This window comes from Urocitellus parryii, chromosome 1 (genome assembly GCF_045843805.1).
Source record: "Urocitellus parryii isolate mUroPar1 chromosome 1, mUroPar1.hap1, whole genome shotgun sequence".
NCBI lineage: Eukaryota > Metazoa > Chordata > Mammalia > Rodentia > Sciuridae > Urocitellus > Urocitellus parryii.
Window position 1 is genome coordinate 135,000,743 of NC_135531.1, and position 20,285 is coordinate 135,021,027.

Genomic DNA, 20,285 nt, shown 5'->3' on the forward strand with positions numbered 1-20,285 from the left:
CTGAGCTATATCCCCAGCCCATGTCATCGCATCTCTTACCTAGTTTTCTCATCTGTAATATAATAGTACCCACCCTATAATTACCTTGAGTTTGAAATAATGTTAAAGTGCTTCCAATAGTGCTTTGCAGATTGTTCTCTGCTAGAAGTATTTGTTATCAAGGAATTGCATCACAAATGCATTTAAACCTTAACCCAACAATATAATTTTGTAACTAAATAGTTCTAGATCCTTGGATACCAAAAATTTATGAAATTTACATGAGACTTTAAAAGTAAACACTTTCTGTATAACAGAACTTTACAAATTGAAGGTTCATACCTGGTACTTAATCAAAGAAATAGGAATCTGTTCTAAGACTGAATGGAAAAAATCCAGGAATTACTAAGAGATGGAACCCTCCTCAGGGTTTTCTCCAAATTATGCAAATTAGGTATGAGATTCATGTATGTGTTGAATTGAGCAGTAACAACTCACTGTCCTCCCTGCAAAAAGTAATTCTCTGTAAGTACTTGAAATGTTCCAGTTTTAACTTGGGCAAAGAAAAACAGGTTAAGGATAAAAATATGTATTGAAGCAATATTCAATAACATTTAATTGGGAATCACTGGAGTAAAGGTCTATAATTTGTTTTACAGCTAAACTACAGAAGCATTACACAATTAATAAAGACCATAGGGTACCTTTAAATAAAGCATCTCTTGTTTTTGGCCATGATTCCAGTGAGTGAATTCCCATTTGCACCAAAGTTCAAATAACTTTTAAAGGAAAACATCAGCACTTATCCATTCCAGTGTTAAACTTTGCTTAACGAATAGAGGCTGTAGATACTGCTATCCTGTAACCCAATCTTCCAATAGAGAAGTCGCTATTGGTTATTTCTATGAAACTGGTATGGACATGACAAAAAACTTTGGGGTCACTGAAATAGCTGTTTTAACTACTAGAGAGACTACACAGGTGGTTCAACAGAATTTACTTGTATATTTTCCATTTTCTATACTACTTGAAGGCATAGGATAGCTTTGTATTAGCTTTCTACAATACTGTGTTTTAAATTTATCCAGTAAACTAAGATGCAGTACAACTTTTATACAACTTAGAGGAGATTTTAAAGGAAAAAAGTCTCCACAAGAGAAAGCAACTCAGCAGGCCCTGGTGTTAAACATTTCCCAGAATAAACAGATAGGCAATTGCATTAAAAGGTAGTTTTCAAATATTTAAATTACACCAAGATTCCTTCCAAATATCTGTCTTTCTCAAACCAATGCAACCAATTCATTGCTAATACTGGGACATGAATTTTTGGTAAATGCTAATGCTTATGGTTTTACTTTCTTCATTAGTCAAAAACCTTTTGAAGTGCTACCAAGTAGCAGAAAAAGCTGCATCAGTTCTCTGCTCATGGTAGAGGACCAATTGTGAAATCACAGAAGGTATACAGTTTAACATAAGTAATGCAAGAAACTATAACAAGTGGCCTAAATACAGAGTTGGACACAATCAAACCAGTTATATCTAAAAATTACTCAACTGGAACTAATATAGGTACATTCAAAATAAAATTGGAGATTATACTTGGTATTTAGAATCAAATTTGAAGAGTTTCTTGATAAAATAGAAATGTTCTTTTTGAAATTGGAAATGAAACTATCAATTGATGGAGAGCTAGAGACTTATTAACCCCTCCTACACAGATAAGGAAATAAGTGACAAAGTCTCTTGCACTGAAGTTATGTATTTTAACAGCTTTACATGTAATATTCATATATAAAAAACTTTTAAGTGCTTTTCTCCAATTTAAAAATCTAAAGAATTCAAAAATAAGGCATTCAATATTTGAAAAAAGTACAGATTTACAAAATGTGTATATTCTGTCATGAAAACTCCACACCAACATTATACACTTGGAAAAAAATACAAACAGGATATATTACAAATTTATGCAGCAATAACTTAGTTCACACCATGCAATAAAAAGTACATTAATCAAGATACACAAGCTTTTGTAGGTTCTAAACTGAAGGACTTTTTTTCTTTTTTTCTGCAGAATCCTTAAAACCTGTGGCACTTAAAATTTGTTAGCCTTTCTACTGGGAGGTAAATTATACACAACAATGATGAAAAAGATTAACAGACCAGTTGTCTATTATGAATCATTCCAGCTTTGTTCAACAATGGCCGAAACTCTTTTTTCATATTCTCGTTTGTTTTCCTGATAAAGCTGTGCTGCCTGGCTATTAGCTGGACTATTTGGATTTGGTTCATCCAGCAGAGACTGGAAAGAAAAAGAAGAAAAAATAGATTTGCACTGTCATTCTTTCAAATAACAAGGTTTAAATATGGAATATATGAAAATTATAAAAATAAATAAAATAAAGATATTGTCCATCTACAACTAAAAAAATATTAAAAGAACTTAGGCTTCTAAAACACAATTCTAAATTGCCTTCAGACCATTAATTTCAAGGAAATCAGAAAAAAAACAATATTCTTTAGTATACTTAGATTTTCATTAGCCAAGAAATAGGCAGCTTAATTTGGTTAAGATATGATACTTATAAATGCTTTAGTAAACAATATTTTCAAAAGTTAAATTTTCCAGACACAGTGGTGCATGCCTGTAGTCCCAGTGACTAAAGAGGCTGAGGCAGGAGGATCACAAGTTTGAGGCCAGCCTCAGCAACTTAGCAAGGCCCTAGGCAACTAAGCGAGAACCTGTCTTAAAATAAGGGCTTGGGGGTCTGGTTCAGTGGTTAAGTGCCTCTGGGTTCAATCCCTAGTCCCAAAAGATAAAACTATGTTAGTAGTGCTGGGGATTAAATCAGGGCCTCACAGGTTAGGCAATTACTTCTATCACTGAGTTACATCCCTAGATCTAAACCCCATTCATCCCCAGCCCTTTTTATTTTTTAAATTTTGAAACTGAGTCTTACTAAATTGCTGAAACTGGTCTAGAACTTGTAATCCCCCTTTTTCAGCCTACTGAGTTACTGGGATTATAGGCATGTGCCACCTTACCCGGCTAAGGGGGTGTATCTTTATTCTTTTGATAAACAAAACATATACATTTAGCAGTAAGAGAACAAAATAGATGATATGACTAGAATTAAGTTAAAGTGATATAGAAAAAGTTTTATAAAGGTCACAAACCAAAATGTTATTTTTGCTCCTCTCAAATACACATAACTAAAAAGCCCCTGAAAAACTGCTTTTCAAGGTCAACTCTGAACTCAGCCAGATTGCTCTGGCAAATGGTTACACTCATTTTTATTTATTAATTTTTTAAATTTTATTATTATTTTTTTAATACTTATTTTTTAGTTTTCGGCGGACACATCTTCCTTTGTATGTGGTGCTGAGGATCGAACCCGGGCAGCACGCATGCCAGGCGAGCGGCGCTACTGCTTGAGCCACACCCCCAGCCCCTCATTTTTAATTTTTTTTTTTTTTAAACTGGAGATTGAATCCAGAAGTGCTTTACCACTGAACTACATCCCAGCTCCTTTTTACTATTATTTTTTATTTCGAGACAGGGTCTTGTTAAGTTGCTTAGAACTCCACTAAGTTGAAGTTGGCCTCAAACTTGTGATCCTCCTGCCTCAGCCTCCCAAGTCACTGGGATTACAGGTATGCCACGGCATCTAGTTGATTTTTAATTTTATTAGAATTTCTTGCACAATATACTCAATGTTTCTCTGCACTTTTTCTTAAGGTTCTTAGGGTTTTCTAAATAGTTATCTTTATATTTCTCTCCAAGATTTTCTTCACAATCTCTGCTGTGCTACATAAGAGTAAGTTTGACCTATGAGAACACATTAAGAAATGGATTATGAAAGTTCTAAAAACACAAACTAATAAATAACTCATGGAAAACATAAGGAACTTCAACAAATTATAAACTGTGTAAAGAACTTCAACAAATTAAAAAGAAAAGAAATGGATTGTGGGCTGGATTTCATATGGTTAACGAATAAAAAAAGTAAGCCAGGTACACAGGAGCACACCTATAATCCCAGCTATTTGGGAGGCTGAGGCAGGAGGATCACAATTTCAAGGCCAACCTGCGCAACTTAGACCGGGAAGGTAGCTCACTTGGGTTCAACTGACATGTAATAGCACCCCTGGGTTCAATTCTAAAAACAAAAACAAAGAGCAGAGCAGTCAGGTGAAAATCATGGGCTTCTACTTGAGCTCTGCCATTAGTTACCAGGTGCTGGTAAGTAAGTTTGTTCACCTGTCCTAAAGGAGCTGACTGTATCCCACAGTACACTGAAAAATGATATATCGTAACACACTCTTACCTGAATTGATGTTAAGATAGAAGATACATCATATGTTGGACTCCATCGATTCTGAAGGATATCTAAACATATGCTGCCATCAGCATACACTGCAAAGACAACACTAAAATTAGTTATATGTTAACTTTGCCTATCTATTAAGAGAAGTCCTTACCACAAACAGGATACTTGGCCCAGTTAATTTAAAAAAAGACATATCTACTCTGTTTACTATGTAGGAAGATGTAAAACATTTAGAAGATTACATGTCAAAATACAAGCAGCAGGTATCTGTAAATTAAATCATGAATAATCAATCATATTTTCTTGTGATGAACACAAATTTTTACCTACTTGGGAGACTATGTACTTAGAGGATAAATTTTTTTGACAGACCACACTTAATACTCCCATTTTTCAGAGCACTAACCTAGGCTGTCTTCCTTCCTAACCATTACTGAAATATAACTAGATGATGCTAACCACTCCTTGGCCTTAGTTACTGTCCAAGTGCTCAAGTGCTCCCAAATGTTAGCTTTGGCCCAGATCTCCCTCTCTCAGCTTCAAAACAACACAGTCAACTGCTTGCTGTTTATTCCACAGAAGCATCAAACTCAGCAACTTCAAAGCAAAAAAAAAAAAAAAAAAAAAAAAACAAAAACAAAAAAACTACAAGATGATTTTAAAGTTTTGAACTAGTAACTATTTTTGAGAAGTAATCCAGAAGTCAGTTAGAACCCAAGCATCCATCAATTGATGAATGGATAAAATGCTTATGCAATGTCTTCATGTCAGGTCTAGAAAAAAGAAAACAAAATGACCATGGCAATGATGGCATAACTCTGTGATTATGCTTAAGTTGATAATTCTCCATTCACAAATCGCCCCCCAACCCCCAATTCTAGCCTTTTCCAGTTTTATTTAAAGGCCTTTGATTTGTTTGGGTTGATTCAATACCAACTTTAAGCCAAATAAAAACACAGTGGAATAAATGCTAAATGACTTAAAAATTTTCCCAAAACAGAAAATAAAAATCAAATGTATCTTAGCAAAAAAGAAAGGCAAACTAGAAGGAAAAAGCAACTTCAACTTATAGCTTCAAAATGCCAAATGCTGTACAAACTGAGTATCCCTAAATTTGAAATGCTTGAGGCATTGTTTCAGATTTTGTAGTGTGTGTGTGTGTGTGTGTGTGTGTGTGTGTGTGTGTGTGTGTGTGTGTATATATATAGACATAGATATAGATATAGAAATATCTTGGGATAGAACTTAATTTCTTTCTTTGGAGTAGGGATTTGAACTCATGGGTGCTTTACCACTGAGCCATATCCCCAGCCCTTTCATTTTGAGAGGGTCTCACTGAGTTGCTGGGGACCTTACCAAGTTTCTGAGGCTGGCTTTGAACTTACAATCCTCCTGCCTTATCCTCCTGAGCTGCTGGGATTACAGGCATGCACCACCCAGCCAGGCTTAAAACAGGGTCTCATTAAGTTGTGGAGGGTCTCCCTAAGGTTGCTGAGGCAGGCCTGAACTTACAATCCTCCTGCCTCAGCTTCTCCAATCACTGGAATTACAGGCATGAAGCATTGGGACCAGTTATAATATTTTAAATAATTTTATATGTGAAATGAAATTCCATGGTGTAGAATTTTCCACTTATGACATGTTAATGCTCAAAAAATTCCAGATTTTGGAGCATTTTGGATTTTAGATTAGTGATGCTCAAATGGTGGGTCACCTTGATTCCAGACACAGACAAACACATCTCTCCTCTGAGTAAGGAGCTCTATTATGTAGTCTAAGAAAAAGTCAAGACTGTCAATAAGTTACCTAACAGGGAAGACCACATTTAAATGAACAGAGTTAGGTGGAAGAGGAGATTCAAGTTTTTGAGAAGTAGTTTTTCATGAGAATTTATAATCCAAGAATCATCATAATTATTTTTTCTTCTGTGGTACCAGTGACCGAACCACATCCCTAGTGTTTTGTTTTTCCTTCTTAATTTTAAGACAAAGCCTCACTAAGCTAATGAAGCTGGTCTCAAACTTATGATCCTCTTGCCCCAGCCTCCTAAGTATCTTGGAGTATAGGTATGTGCCTCCATGCTGGACTACTGTATTATTATTATTATTATTTTAAATATTTATTTTTTAGGTGTAGATGGACACAACACAATGCCTTTATTTTTAGGTGGTGCTGAGGATCGAACCTGGGTCCTGCCTGTGCTAGGCGAGTGATCTACTGCTGAGCCACAATTCAGCCCTGGGCTACTGTATTACTAACAGAAAAATCCTGAGAAAAATCAGGTCAAGAGACACAGCTTCAGCTGTGCCTTGGTTGGGTGGTGGCAGTTGAAATCACTGTTGTGGATGAAATGACACTTTGGTGAAAAACATTGTTTCTCTATATGCATAACAGCTCTGACAAGAGATGTGTCAAGAGTTTTTCCCCACACCAACAATTCCCTGACACCAACTGGGTATCTACAATTCAATTCACCCTGACACCATTTACCTGGAGTTAGTGCCCGATCCCACAAGTTAAAGAACTCAGTGCCAGAAAAGGTCGTGCTTCAGATACCAATTATAAATCCATACCTCCCATGCTTCTGAACAATCAGACATAAACTGGGGATTTCTATGACTCCCACACCCATGTTGGATAATTTCTTACTTACATTTGCCAGTTTGTTATAGAGAATATAACTAGGGAGCAGTTAAGGTGATGATATGCATAGGGCAGTACATGGGAGGGGCAGAGCATGTGCCTGGAGCTTCTATTCCCTCTCTGGGCGAGATATCCTCCAGCACACTTCAAGGTGTTCACCAAACCCCAAATTTCCTAATCTAAACCTAACAGATATAAACTTTATGAAGTCGAGGAAGACCAAATTTATTTTCAAAAGTTATCCATTCATTCATTCAATCGACTAAGTAATGATGCAAATAGCTTTTAACCCAGAAATCTTATTTTGAAAAACTTTTTCTGAAGAAGCAATAACTGACACCTAAAAAGAATTTCAGAACATTTCAAGAATGTTCAATGTGCTGTTTAAACCACAAACATGGGTTCAATCCCCAGTACCACAAGCAAACAAAACAAAACAGGGCTGGGGTTGTGGCTCAGTGATAGAGTGCTTGCCTAGCATGTGTGAGGCACTGGGTTCCATCCTTGGCACCACATATGAATAAATAAAATAAAGGTATTGTGTCAATCTACAACTAAAAAAAAAAATATTAAAACAAACAAACAACAACAAACCCACCAAAACCCAATAACATTGGTTAAATAGATCTAGGTGATCTATATAATAGAACATTTATAGCTATTAAAAATGATTCAGGCCAGAGATGTAGCCCAGTACTTAGTACCTAGGTATGTGTGAGGCCTTGGGTTCAATACAAAGTGCATGTACACATATACACAGAATATAGAATATTTAATAAGGGAAAATATTCAATGCATGGGTGTATGTACACATATATACACATATATAAAATTCATATATAACACATTGCCAATTATGTATAAGCAAAATTGTATCCCCCCCCATTAACTTTTTTTTTTTTTTTTGGTGGTGGTACTGGGAACTAAGCCCACAGCTTTGTGAATGCTAGGCATGCACTTTACAGTTGAGCTACATCTTAGCCCCAAAGTTGTAAATTTTTTTTTTGTTGTTGGCACTGAGGATTTAACCTTGGGGCACTTTATATTACTAAGCTACATACCCAGCCCTATTTTAATTTTTATTAATATTTACTTTTTAGTTGTAGTTGAACACAATACCTTCATTTTATTAATTTATTTTTATGTGGTACTGAGGATTGAACCCAGGATCTTGCACATGCTGGGCAAGCACTCCACTGCTGAGCCACAACCCTAGTCCCCCCTATTTTTATTTTATTTTGAGACAAGGTCTCACTAAATTGTTAAGGCTGACCTTGAATTTATAATCCTCCTGACTCAGCTTCACAAACCCCTGGGATTACTGCACGAGCCCCTGGGCCCAGTTCAAGTTTGTATTTTTTAAAAGCTAGATTTTAGATGAAAAAGTTTGGTATTGTTCACAGTTCTACAAATACCTATTACTTTTCTTTCAAAAGTTATTAAAACAAGCCAGGTGCAGTGAAGCATGCCTGTAATCCCAGCAACTGGAGAGGCTGAGGTAGGAGGACTGCAAGTTTGAGGCCAGTCTCAGCAAGTTAGTGAAGCCCTAAGCAATTTAATGAGACCCTGTCTCAAAAATAAAAAGGCCTGGGGATGTAGCTCAGCGTTAAAGTACCTCTGGGTTAAATCTCTAGTACCCCACCCCCAGAAGTTATTAAAACAAAAAAATTTTTTCAGGTGTGGTGGTACATGCCTGTAATCCCAGTCACAAAGGAGGCTAAGGCAGGAGTATTGAAAGCTCACAGTCTGCCCAGGCAACTTAGCAAGACCCTGTCTCAAAATAAAAAGGGGTTTGGGATGTGTCTCAGTGGTAGAGTACCCCTGGACACTGGATTATCCTCAGTACCACAAACAAAAAAGACAACAAAGAAAAAAAAAAATACCTCAAATTTGGAAGCTTGATAGAATCCAGCTACAATAATGTAGCTAAGATGGACATCTACCAGTAGGCCCTAATTGAGAGAAGTAAGGGACAAGACCTAAAAGGAGGAAAAGAAGCTCCTACCCCAATCATTTGTGAAGTGTAATAAATTGCTACTTACCATTTGGATGAAACATTTTGGATAAAAACCTAACAGTTGGTGGTTTATTTGGATATTCTTCAGAAAATTCTATTACTAGTTTAAAAGTACCTAGATAGAAAACAAACCAAAATAATTAAAGAGAAACACAACTTTTAAGTTTATTAGTTCTCAAACCCATACTGGCGTTTGCACAACCACACAAAAATTTTCTATGTGAACTGTGGTACAGCATACAAAAAATACTAACGTACCTCTATGTTAGACTGGTAACATGCAACATTGGCAAGCACTTGGGGAATAAGCATTTTATGCTTATTCCCAATGCTATTGGCAGATATGTATATATATATATATTTTTTTTTTAAGACAACTGGTTCCTAGCTACCAAGATTTAAAATGTACTTGAAGAACTACATATAGTTTATCATAGCTTAGAAGGGGAAGATCAAAGATTCTGAGAGCGGCTGACTACCACATGGCAAAAGACCCACATTAGGTATGGGCGCTAGTATGAAAAGTTCTTTCCACAATACCAATCCCTTCATTTGAATATACCAAGAACCATTAAGCTTTTGTGTAAATGCCTACTGTTGGTTTTTGGTCAGTCTAAATCAGTATTTAATGGTGAACAGAGACAGGCATTTAAAAAAATTATCCATTTGTTACAAAGTCAACACATTCAGAGTACATAAAGGACCTTCAACTCTAGTTCTAATTCTAAGAAATAGCCACTATCAATGGTTTTGTGTTTGCCTTTCTAGACTTCTTTTGTGCTTTTTATCTAGAGTCCTTTCATTTAGAGGAACATGTGTAAAGGCTGAAGAAGCCCTCTAACTACAGCTCCTTAGACATACTCAGTAAGCTAAACTTACTAATGAAGTAAACAAAACTTTAAATCATTACAGTTGTTTCTGCAAGTCTTTCCTTATTCCACCAATGCAATTAAAATAACACGCTTTTCTAATGCTAAATTCTAAGTTCCTTGCTCCAATGTCCAAAGTTAGAGGTTCATTTTTAGTAAAATATATTGTACCTCCACTGGTCATACATTTAGAATATAATCTCTACCTTTTTACATTGTTGTCTGAAAATTTTGGATCAAGGAGGCCAAATATACAAGCATTAAATGTAATTATTTCATATTTGTATACATATTAATGCAACAGAGGTACTTCGCATATGCTAGTAAGTACATTTATACTGAGTTATATGTAAAAGATAACATTTTAATTATGTAGCTGTACAATTTAAAATTTCAGGCAAATATAAAACAGCTATATTTAACTTTTTGATCTCAGAACCACTTAATACTCTTAGTCCCACCATTGCCAAGAAGTGGACATGAAACAGGAAGAAGTATGCAAAAAGTTAACCATTTTGTAGTTGTCTCACCACAGAGAAAAATAATTAAAAAGTGATGAGGTTTGATATGTGGAAGATAGAGAAAAAAGCTAAAAAGGGGAGGAGAAGGAAGGAGGATCGCAGGAAGAGGAAGTTATGGGGGAATGAAATTGACCAAATTATGTTATATGCATACACAAACATGTCACAATGGGCCCTAGCCATAATTATAGATATAATTATAATTCACCAATAAAACATTAAGAAAGATGAGGTTTGAGTATTATCACTTTCTAAAATCTTTGCTTTTAAATGTAATTTGGGGTGGGGGTAGGTACCGAGGATTGAACTTGGGCACTCAACCACTGAGCCACATCCCCAGCCCTATTTGTATTTTATTTAAAGAAAGGGTCTCAATGAGCTGCTTAACACCTGCTTTTGCTTAGGCTGGCTTTGAACTCGAAATCTTCCTGCCTCGACCTCCCAAGCCATTGGGATTACAGGCATGTGTCACTGTGCCCAGCTTTCAGATGTAATCTAACTTTAAAATAAATGCTCTTTAGTAACCAACTTGAAAAACTTTCTGAAATTTAAATAATTAGCTCTCATCAATTAGTATAGGCTGCTTCCACCAAATCACTGATTATACCTATTGATATTTGTTGTTAAAAATCACAATTTAGGGTTGGGGTTGTGGCTCAAGAGTAGAGCACTTGCCTAGCAAGTGCAAGGCCCTGGTCAGTTCCTCAGCACCACATAAAAATAAATAAATAAAATAAAGGAATTGTGTCCAACTACATCTAAAAAATAAATATACAGAAAAAAAATCACAACTTGGAAAATCTTCAAACATCTACTAACTAATTAAACTGTAAAGCCACCACACAGTAACCCAGGTAGAGTATTTAACAAAAAGTTAATGAGAAGCATAGCACTATTTTATTATTTTTACAATCCTCTTTAATGATTGGCTTCACAGAAGACAATCCTTATCTGCTTCTGTACTCAATCTGTTACAATATGTTGTTTTGGTTGAAGTATAGTACATGAAGAAAATCCTTTCTCACACAAATATGTGAGCAAAAAAGGAGTACTTTCATGACTTTTATAGATAACTGTATTCTTTTTTGATATTACACAAAAGAAATGGTAATTAAAAAAATTTCTTGCAAAGTACAAACTGAAAGCCTAATTCAGCAAACTTTTCTTACTCAGTAACATTAAAATATGTTGTAATCTGCATAAATTTTACTTATTTGCTGTTAGTGGCAATTGAATCTGAGGCCTTGTGCATGCCAAGCATGTATTCTACCATTGAGGTACAACCCCAGACACAATACCCAGACCCAGATGCATAAATCTTTTACCAATCCACAATTCTATAAAAATCACAACAACTGGAAAATACTGATCCATTCAAGTTATATGGATCATCCAGATTATAAACTATTCAAAAAAATCACATTACTTAATAATCACCTATTATTCTCATCATAAAAGTCTTTAAACATTTGGAAACCATCATTTTACTATCAGTAACACATATCTTCAATTGCTTTCCTTAACCTATCAACCTACTTAGGGCACTTTTGAGAATACATATGCCATATATTGAAACTTGAATAACCACAGTCTTGTCAGTTATTTTCTGGTGTTGATGATCAAAAGCAGGGTCTCATGCCTGCTAGACAAGTGCTCTACCAATAAGCTATATCAGCAGCCCTGTCAGTCATTCAAGTAAAAAATGTTCCATGAAAAAACAAAACCAAAAACAAACCAGTAGCTCAAGTTGCAACTCGACTGCAGAAGACAATAGTTTGGTATGTAGAGAAAGTGCTTTATTCATAATTCTTACTTCATCACATAGAATTTGTTTTTTTAAAGCACCAGGGATTGAACCCAGGAGCCACACTTAACCACTCAGCCACATCCCCAGTCCTTTTGATTTTTTTATTTTGAGGGCTGGCCTCAAACTTATGATCCTCCTCAGTCTCCCAAATTACTGGGATTACATGTGTCTAATGCCATGCCTAGCCCACAAAGAATACACTGGTGAGAATTTAATACTAATAACTTCGGCAGTTTCATCATTTTATTTAATACTGGGACTGAAAATAGTTGCACTGAGTGACATCCAAGCCCTTTTTATTTTATTTTTTAAGTTTTGAGACAGGGTTCTGCTAAATTGCACAGGCTGGCTTCAAACTTGAAATCCTCCTGCCTCAGTCTCTTGAGTCACTGGGATTATAGGCGTGTGCCACTGTGCCCACCTAAGACATTTAAGTACCTCCTTTAATTCTTTACCTTACCTAGAAATAATTGCTAACAATAGTGTGGTTCATATGTTCTAAGACACATGTGTTTAGTAAAAATGGGATGTTACAACATATTCTGCAACTTTTTTGCCTACTCAGACATATGTCCAGATCTACCTTATTCTTTAACTGGTACATAACTTCCAGAGTCCATCATCATTTGCTTAACCATTTCCCCTACCAGGCATTGAGGTTATCTCCTTACAAATAGTTCTGCGGTCAGTATTCCTGTACAAATACCCTTGATGGATTAATTGTGAATTTTTTTTTTTTTTTTAAAGAGAGAGTGAGAGAGGAGAGAGAGAGAGAGAGAGAGAGAGAGAGAGAGAGAGAGAGAGAGAGAGAGAGAATTTTTAATATTTATTCTTTAGTTCTCGGCAGACACAACATCTTTGTTGGTATGTGGTGCTGAGGATCGAACCCGGGCCGCACGCACGCCAGGCGAGCGCGCTACCGCTGAGCCACATCCCCAGCCCTTAATTGTGAATTAATAAATATATTTAAAATGTCATGCTATAATTAGTGAAAATAGTGTCTGGTTAAAATCAATTTGATAAACTCAAGTATATACACATATTAGAACTAGTTTTCCATTTTCTTGGCTCATGGTGAAAAAACCCAATTTGAGATGAAAAATTTCAGCTCAAACAGCTATAAATATTAGACAGCAAAATAAAACAAAACATAATTTCCCTCAGGGACCTCTTTATCATGCTACAAGACCACCTAAAATAAACTGTTCTCAACATAGACCATGCCACTTATGCTTTCAGTTCTACAGGCAGATAACAAAGTAGCAGAAGGAACTGGCAATGGAGGTAGGTATACAAGCTGATATATGAAGAAAGTCCCTTGTAAACTATAATTTCACAGTAGCTTTATTCAGTTAACTTGGTTTATTACAATAGAATGTGACTTCAAGTAGATACATTGGTGTTACAATTTCTTACTAGAAAAGTACCCTTTTTAATAGTATAAAAAACAGTAAGAATGACTTACCATCTTCAAAGGGTGTCCCTTCTGGTCTGAAAACAAGAAGATTTCTGATTAAAAGATGTTTTTTAACATTGCTTTTCCCTGATCTTCAAGAATGAAAAAGATAAAACTCCAACAGAAAGAGGGGCTCATTTTTATTTTTTTTGTGATGTTTTAAAGATATGGTGGAGTTTGATATCACCTTAGCCTTGGATTTTCATTGAAAGAAGCATAATAACTTAAACTTTCTACTTTTCCTTTTAGAGTGGTTTTATGAAAACAAAACTTGTCCATGATTTCAGCACAAAACCAAATCAGCTTATGAATAATGTGTATTCTTTTTTTATTTTTTTGGAGTACTACAGATTGAACCCAGGTGCTCTAAACTGAGCTACATTCCCCAGTCCTTTTTATTTTGAGACAGGGTCTTGTTAAGGTGCCCAGGCTGGCCCAGAACCTGTGATACTCCTGCCCTGGCCTACTGAATGGCTGGGATTATAGGTGTGCAGCATTGTGCCCAGTTCCTTTTATATTTTAAGAAAGGATTTCTGTAAGTGTCCCAAGCTGTCCTCAAACTTGCAATATTCTTTTTCAACCTTCTGTGTGGCTGAGATCACAGGCATGTACCACAATGCCCAACTAAATGTGTAATCTTAACAGAAAGAGTAATCTTTTCACTTTATAGCTTTTAAGATGGAAATTAATAACCTTTAAGGAAATTACGACACCAAGCCAAATTTGGCTTTCCAAATCAACAATAGCGCTTGTTCAGGTAACAAAGCTGGCATCACAAAAATCACCAGATTCTTATGCTCAGATGCTCAGAGCTAGAACATTATTTTTTTTTTTCTTTTTTGGTGGTACTGGGAATTGAACACAGGGTGCCCTACTACTGAGCCACACCCTCAGCCCTTTAAGTTGCCAAGGCTGCTGGTCTCAAACTTGAGATCCTCTTGACTCAGTCTCCAGAGTCACTGGGATAGGGGCATGCACCACCATATCCATCCTATGCTCAGATCTCTTCCTTGCCTCCATATCCACATTTAATCTTTCTTAAAGAGCAGCGTGAGGGGCTGGGGATGTGGCTCAAGCGGTAGTGCGCTCGCCTGGCATGCGTGCGGCCTGGGTTCGATCCTCAGCACTACATACAAAGATGTTGTGTCCGCCGATAACTAAAAAATAAAATATTAAAATTCTCTCTTTAAAAAAAATATTAAAAGTTCTCTCTCTCTCTTTAAAAAAAAAGAGCAGCGTGAAGTTTATCACTTGCAAGACACATTCAAAATTTCAAAGAAGCAGAGTAACAGCCTGAATGTAATAGAATCACTTTATTCTAGAAGGATGAATTTCACTCTTTTCCCACTAGTTTTTAAATGTACTTTTGTGTGGTGCTAGAGATTGAACCCAGGGTCTTGTAAATGCGAGACAAGCACTCTACCAACTGAACTATATCCCCAGCCCTTAAATGTACACTCTTATAGCCGAGTCTGTGCTGATAGTTGTTTATGAAAAATATTCTTTTGCATTTTAGTTGAAAACCCTAGTTTTAAGAGTGAAAGAAAAACAGATCTCTAAGGAGAAAAAAGGCATTGAAAATTTTAAATCAAAAAGCACATTCGGGGTTGGGTTGTGGCTTAAGCATGCATGAAGCACTGGGTTTGATCCTCAGCACATAAAAATAAAATGAGGTATTGTGTCCACCTACAACTAGGAATAAATATTTTTAAAAAAACCATGTGGCTAGATGTGGTGGCACATACCTGAAATCCCACTGACTCGGGAGGCCGAGATAAGAGAATCACAAGTTCAAAGCAGCCTGGGCAACTCAGAGAGACCCTATCTCAAAATTAAAAATAAAACGGCTGGGGCTACAGCTCAGTAGTAAAGTGCCCCAGGGTTCAATTCCCAATACCAAAATTTAAAAAAAAAAGTCGAATATATCATCTGTCCCAGCAAGGTGGTACATAAGTTTGAGGCCAGCCTCAGACTCTGCAAGATCCTGTCTCAAAATGAAAAAATAAAAAGGATTTGCGATGTAGCTCAGTGTTGGATTAAGTCCCTAGCACCAAGAGGGGGGAGGCAGATGTGCAATATGTATAAAACATATACTGTGTAGAGAGTAGTTCACTTTATATAAAATGGCTTCAGTTATTTCACACTGGGCTGTGAAATTTTTCTATTAAATTCTTGCCACAGTGAAAGTTCTCAGTATTTTTGGTTCTGAGCCTTTTTAAAGCTCCACCAACAGAATGATCATAAACATCTGCACAGCACATTTTATAAAAAATAATCTTTTTCTTCTCCTTTATTATTCCATTCTACTTTGTTCCAAACAGTATTTTTTGCCAATCACCTAAAGGAATTATAAAACTATATGTAGCTGGGTGCAGTGGTGTGCATCTGTTGTCCCAGCTACTTGGGAGGCTGACACAGGAGAGTCACTAAGGCCCAGGAGTTCTAGGGCAGCCTGAGTAACACATTAAGACCCTTCACAACAAAACCAACCAAAATAAAATATAAGAACACCAAAGAGTAAAAAAATTGTATATATCTGCCCAACCTCATTAAAATGTTTCTTTGGGCTGGGGGTGTAGCTTGTGATAATAGCAAGTGCCAGCATGTGCTAGGCCCAGGACTCAGTATTCAGTATCTCAAAATGAATAAAAAGTAAAATTTTTCCCAATTTATATTGCAGTTTCAGCTCTTATTAAGGTCCCTGATTATACGTCAATCTCCTTTCCTAGATAATTGTTACATATTCACTTTTCTTAAAGACTCATCACACACCTCTTATTTGGTAAATCTTTCAACTCACCCAAATATAACTGCATTCCACTGCATGATGTTGTTTTCAGATGGTGCACCACTGACACCCACAGGTGGGTCCTCTTGCAATCTAGAAATCCAGGGTGATAATTTTCAAAGTTGAACACTGAGGTCACCAAGGAGGCCAAGCGGAACACCTACTAACTCTATACCAGTAATTTTGAGACACTAAACTAAATCCATTTCCTTGTTATGGTGCTGAACAGGAACAAACCATAAGAATTATATCAACCAAGTATACACATTTATTAAATAACTCTTCAAATTATCTGTAAACTTGAAGCGCTTCAGGAACATGTCTCTTCAAATAAAAAGATTAAGATTATTTTCTCTTCAAGAATTGATGTGTTCAGTATGACTGTCCCCTTGAACCAAAAAATAGCTATTTAAAACCTCAATAGCAAAAAATATTTTTACGGAACCATCAATATGCAACGACTGTGTGTCCTAATCACAGCTGCTGGTGCAAACTGCTACCAAAAAAAAAAAAAAAAAAAAAAAAGGCACGCAAACCTTTGTGTATACCCTAATGACTAAAAACACATTCAATTTAATTAGAAAACTGTTTTAGATAGGAATTTTACTTCATCTCCTTTAGTTCCCACAACAATGGCTTTTAAAAGTAATCAGAAGTTTCAGGTATTCCAGGGGTCTCTATTTTAAAGGCTCTGCACTAATGCCAAATCAACCTCTCAGACCAGGAGATTCAAGACAAAGCTTCCAACAGTCGTCACAGTCAAATTCTTGTAACCTGAAGACCCTTGGAAAACTACCAGAGGTGCCAGGCGTTCAACTCAGAATTAAGCAAAGAATTGCAATAATGAACAAGAGAATGTGGACATAAACTGGAAGTTTTATCTGAATTTCAGTCATGGGAGTTAATCAAACCTATTGATTTCAAGACGATTTTTTTCACCATTTAAAAACCTCAACAAAAAACCTATTATATAAATATATATAGCCATTTTCACCTGGCAAAATACTTTGCAATTAGTCTAAACAAAAATGGTACTGTTTTGTCAACCTCAGGTATATTAACCTACGATGAACAGAAGCTTTGGAGGAAACTACGGCTTGAGGCCTAAACTTAAGTGGTTAAAAGAAGCCACGAATGAATTAAATGCCTGTTAGCCAAGGCCCAAAACAATGGCTTCCAAAAGCCACACAAAATAATGGCGAAGTTAAGAGATTACTTTCTGAGCGGCAAATCTAAGTTTTATATTTATCTCAACCAGGGTTAATGTCCCCAGCCAAAAAAAAAAAAAACAAACCTTAACGCTAAATTTCTGAACCATTTTGTTTCTGTACTCGTAAATATTAAACAGAAGGTAAACTGAAAAAAAAGTTACTTCCTCCTTTAACCCCCACACCGCCTAACAAAACCTTACTTTACAAAAGAAGACCCAGGAGTATCAGGTTAGCGGAAGGCATTTTTCCAGACGGGAGGCTATAGATAGGGCTTTATTCACCAGCCAGAGCCGAGTTCCAGAAAGCACTGGCAGCCCGAGGCCCGTGTCTCCAGGCCAGCTCTCAAGGTCCTTTCAAGAGGGCGGGGGTAGAGTAGGGTTTCGTGGGTTGGGTTAATCACCTTCGGACCTCTCACAGTATACCCCACCCTCACTGAAGACCGAGAAAGCGCGGGGGGATGGGGGTCGCCCCAATACTGTTCCAAAGAGGAGGAGACCAGAGGCCTTGAAACAAAGCTGACTGCAGCAGGCGAGGCCCAGGCGGCCTGCAAGAGCTCACTTTCAGGGGCAGGGAGGGGGCGCTACAGAGTGCAGGGGTGAGAGACATGGTTTGAGCGCTTGGGAGAGACGTCGGGCATCTGATCTAACTGGACAGTAGAGACCCCTAGGCAAGCTGATCGCCTCCTTTTTACTTTTTTTTAAGGAGGGGGTGAAGAGTAGTAGTACCGATATCTTTACCCTGCCATAGTGAGCAACAAGGATGACGAAGTGGGAGCCGAGACTACGACTGGGCTTCCGTCGGTCCCCCTGGGCCCACTGGTGGTCCCCTTAGGGTTATAAGGGGAAAATGTCCGGGATCCCCGCCCTGCAGACCCGCAGCTTTGGGGGTCATCTCGGCGAAGCAGAAGGCCCTTACCGCTTGAAATCCCGCATGAGCCTCCTCCGGGCCGGGGTGGACATGCTCCCCAGCTGCCCCGCGGTCAGTCTGAAAGAAAAGAGTCCCGCGCAGCCCCCCCACCCCCCGGCGCAGCGCCGAATCACTGTGGGTCACCACCGCCGCGGCCGAGACTGCACAAACAACCCTGCAATGACGTCTCCCTCCGCCGCCTCCAGATCCCTCCGCCCTCCGCCGGTACCACAGAGCAAGGAGTGGGGGAGAAGGGGGCGGGGCGTGTGGGGGGCCCGTTAGGGGAGCCTCTTGACTAGGACCGTTTCCATTTTGGCCATCTGAACTTAACAAGAAGTTGTGTTCTCCGCGCTCAGACTAAAGAATGTGGACTAAGAGACACCGCAATGGAAACATTACTGTCTTCCCCCTCCCCCGCCACTAGTTTAGGTTCGGCGGGATGGGGAGAGGGACGCATCCGGGGCCAGAGATTTCAGGGAAAGGAGGTGGGATGACGTAAGATCACGTGACTCCCGGCGGCGTTGTCAACAATCCACCCCTGAGGGGGAGGGGACGAAGTATCTAGAACCACGTGTCCCTGTGACGTGATTAGAACCGGTCACGTGAGAACGTCGCCTGGATCTGACTTTCAGACAGGTCTATGGAAGGGTCATTTAACTTATGGGGCTTATTAGTTGTTTTTCTTGTTTGTCCCAAGTTCAGAGTCGTCCTTACCAAATGGACAGCTTGTTTTGATTTGTCTTTAAAATGGAATCAGAAATACTTTGGACTTAATTTGTCTCTAGTTGGTTGTTGGTTTATAAACTCTGGTCCTTGGGGCAGAGAGGATGACTCAAAAGGATCTGCCTACCTTCTAATAAATGCAACATTTGGTGCTGGGGCCCACACATAGTAAAATCTTCTGAAATGCTTCCTTAGGACTACCAAATACCCTGTTTCTGCACTCTAGTGTGGTGTCTGGTGTTGGAAATTTGGGGCGATGCTAAAAAGAATGATGTAGATGTCCAACTCTTAAAGATCCTCACAACTATGGAATTTAGTTTTCCTCTATGGGTCTTTTTTCTTTGAAGATATGTATCTAGCCTGAGATACTTCATTCCAGGTTTTCTACACTAGCAAGGATGGTGCAAATAGTCTGGAAGTGCCCCCCCCCTCCAATTTTCTTTAATCACTCAATTCCCTCTCTCTATAGCCTAAAATTCCAGCCTTTAGGATTTTGGTTGGTCAGAATTCTGAGCACTTAATTTGTCTATACATTTGGGGAATTCTTCAGCTCATCAGGGCAAGAGGTGAAATGAGATCCCTAACCCTAACCCTCACATTTGCCCATGCTCTTTCTTTTCATGGAACCAAAAAGAATTAAAGTGGGAAAAGTTCCCATTTTCGTGATATCTCCTTTCTTCAAACCTTAAATTCTACCACTTGCTTTTAACCTTGGTGAATATGTTAGCCAAGCCTAACTCTTGATAAATCTTGCTGTGCATTCACAATATGATTCCACATGTCAATATTCTTAATTTTTTGACTTCCCGCAGTAGCAATCCTAATCTTCTCCAAAACTAGGGAGGGCAACCTAAGTGCAGGGTTACATGCAATGAAATGCTAAAGAGAAACTATATTTCTAAAAAGAAATCCCTGTAGCCAGGCATGGTAGTGCTGAAAAGACCCCCCCCCCCCGTTTCCCTGTCCAAGGAGAATCACACAAAACACTGGCTGCAAAAAGCAAGAGGGATTTATTGGGGGACACAGGCGCCTGCGGG

The 20,285-nt window shown here is 37.9% G+C and overlaps 1 protein-coding gene across 1 annotated transcript; it reads right to left on the reverse strand.

The window, feature by feature from the left end:
- Positions 1-567: 567 nt before the first annotated feature.
- On the reverse strand, positions 568-18,672 carry LOC113199924 (ubiquitin-conjugating enzyme E2 B). Its single transcript, XM_026413110.2, has 6 exons — positions 18,535-18,672; positions 16,421-16,501; positions 13,630-13,655; positions 8,993-9,082; positions 4,305-4,393; positions 568-2,278 (listed from the first exon to the last, which is right to left on the reverse strand). Exons 1-6 carry the CDS (start codon positions 18,576-18,578, stop codon positions 2,150-2,152), a joined length of 459 nt encoding a protein of 152 aa, XP_026268895.1. The 5' UTR covers positions 18,579-18,672; the 3' UTR covers positions 568-2,149.
- Between the last annotated feature and the right edge of the window lie 1,613 nt (positions 18,673-20,285).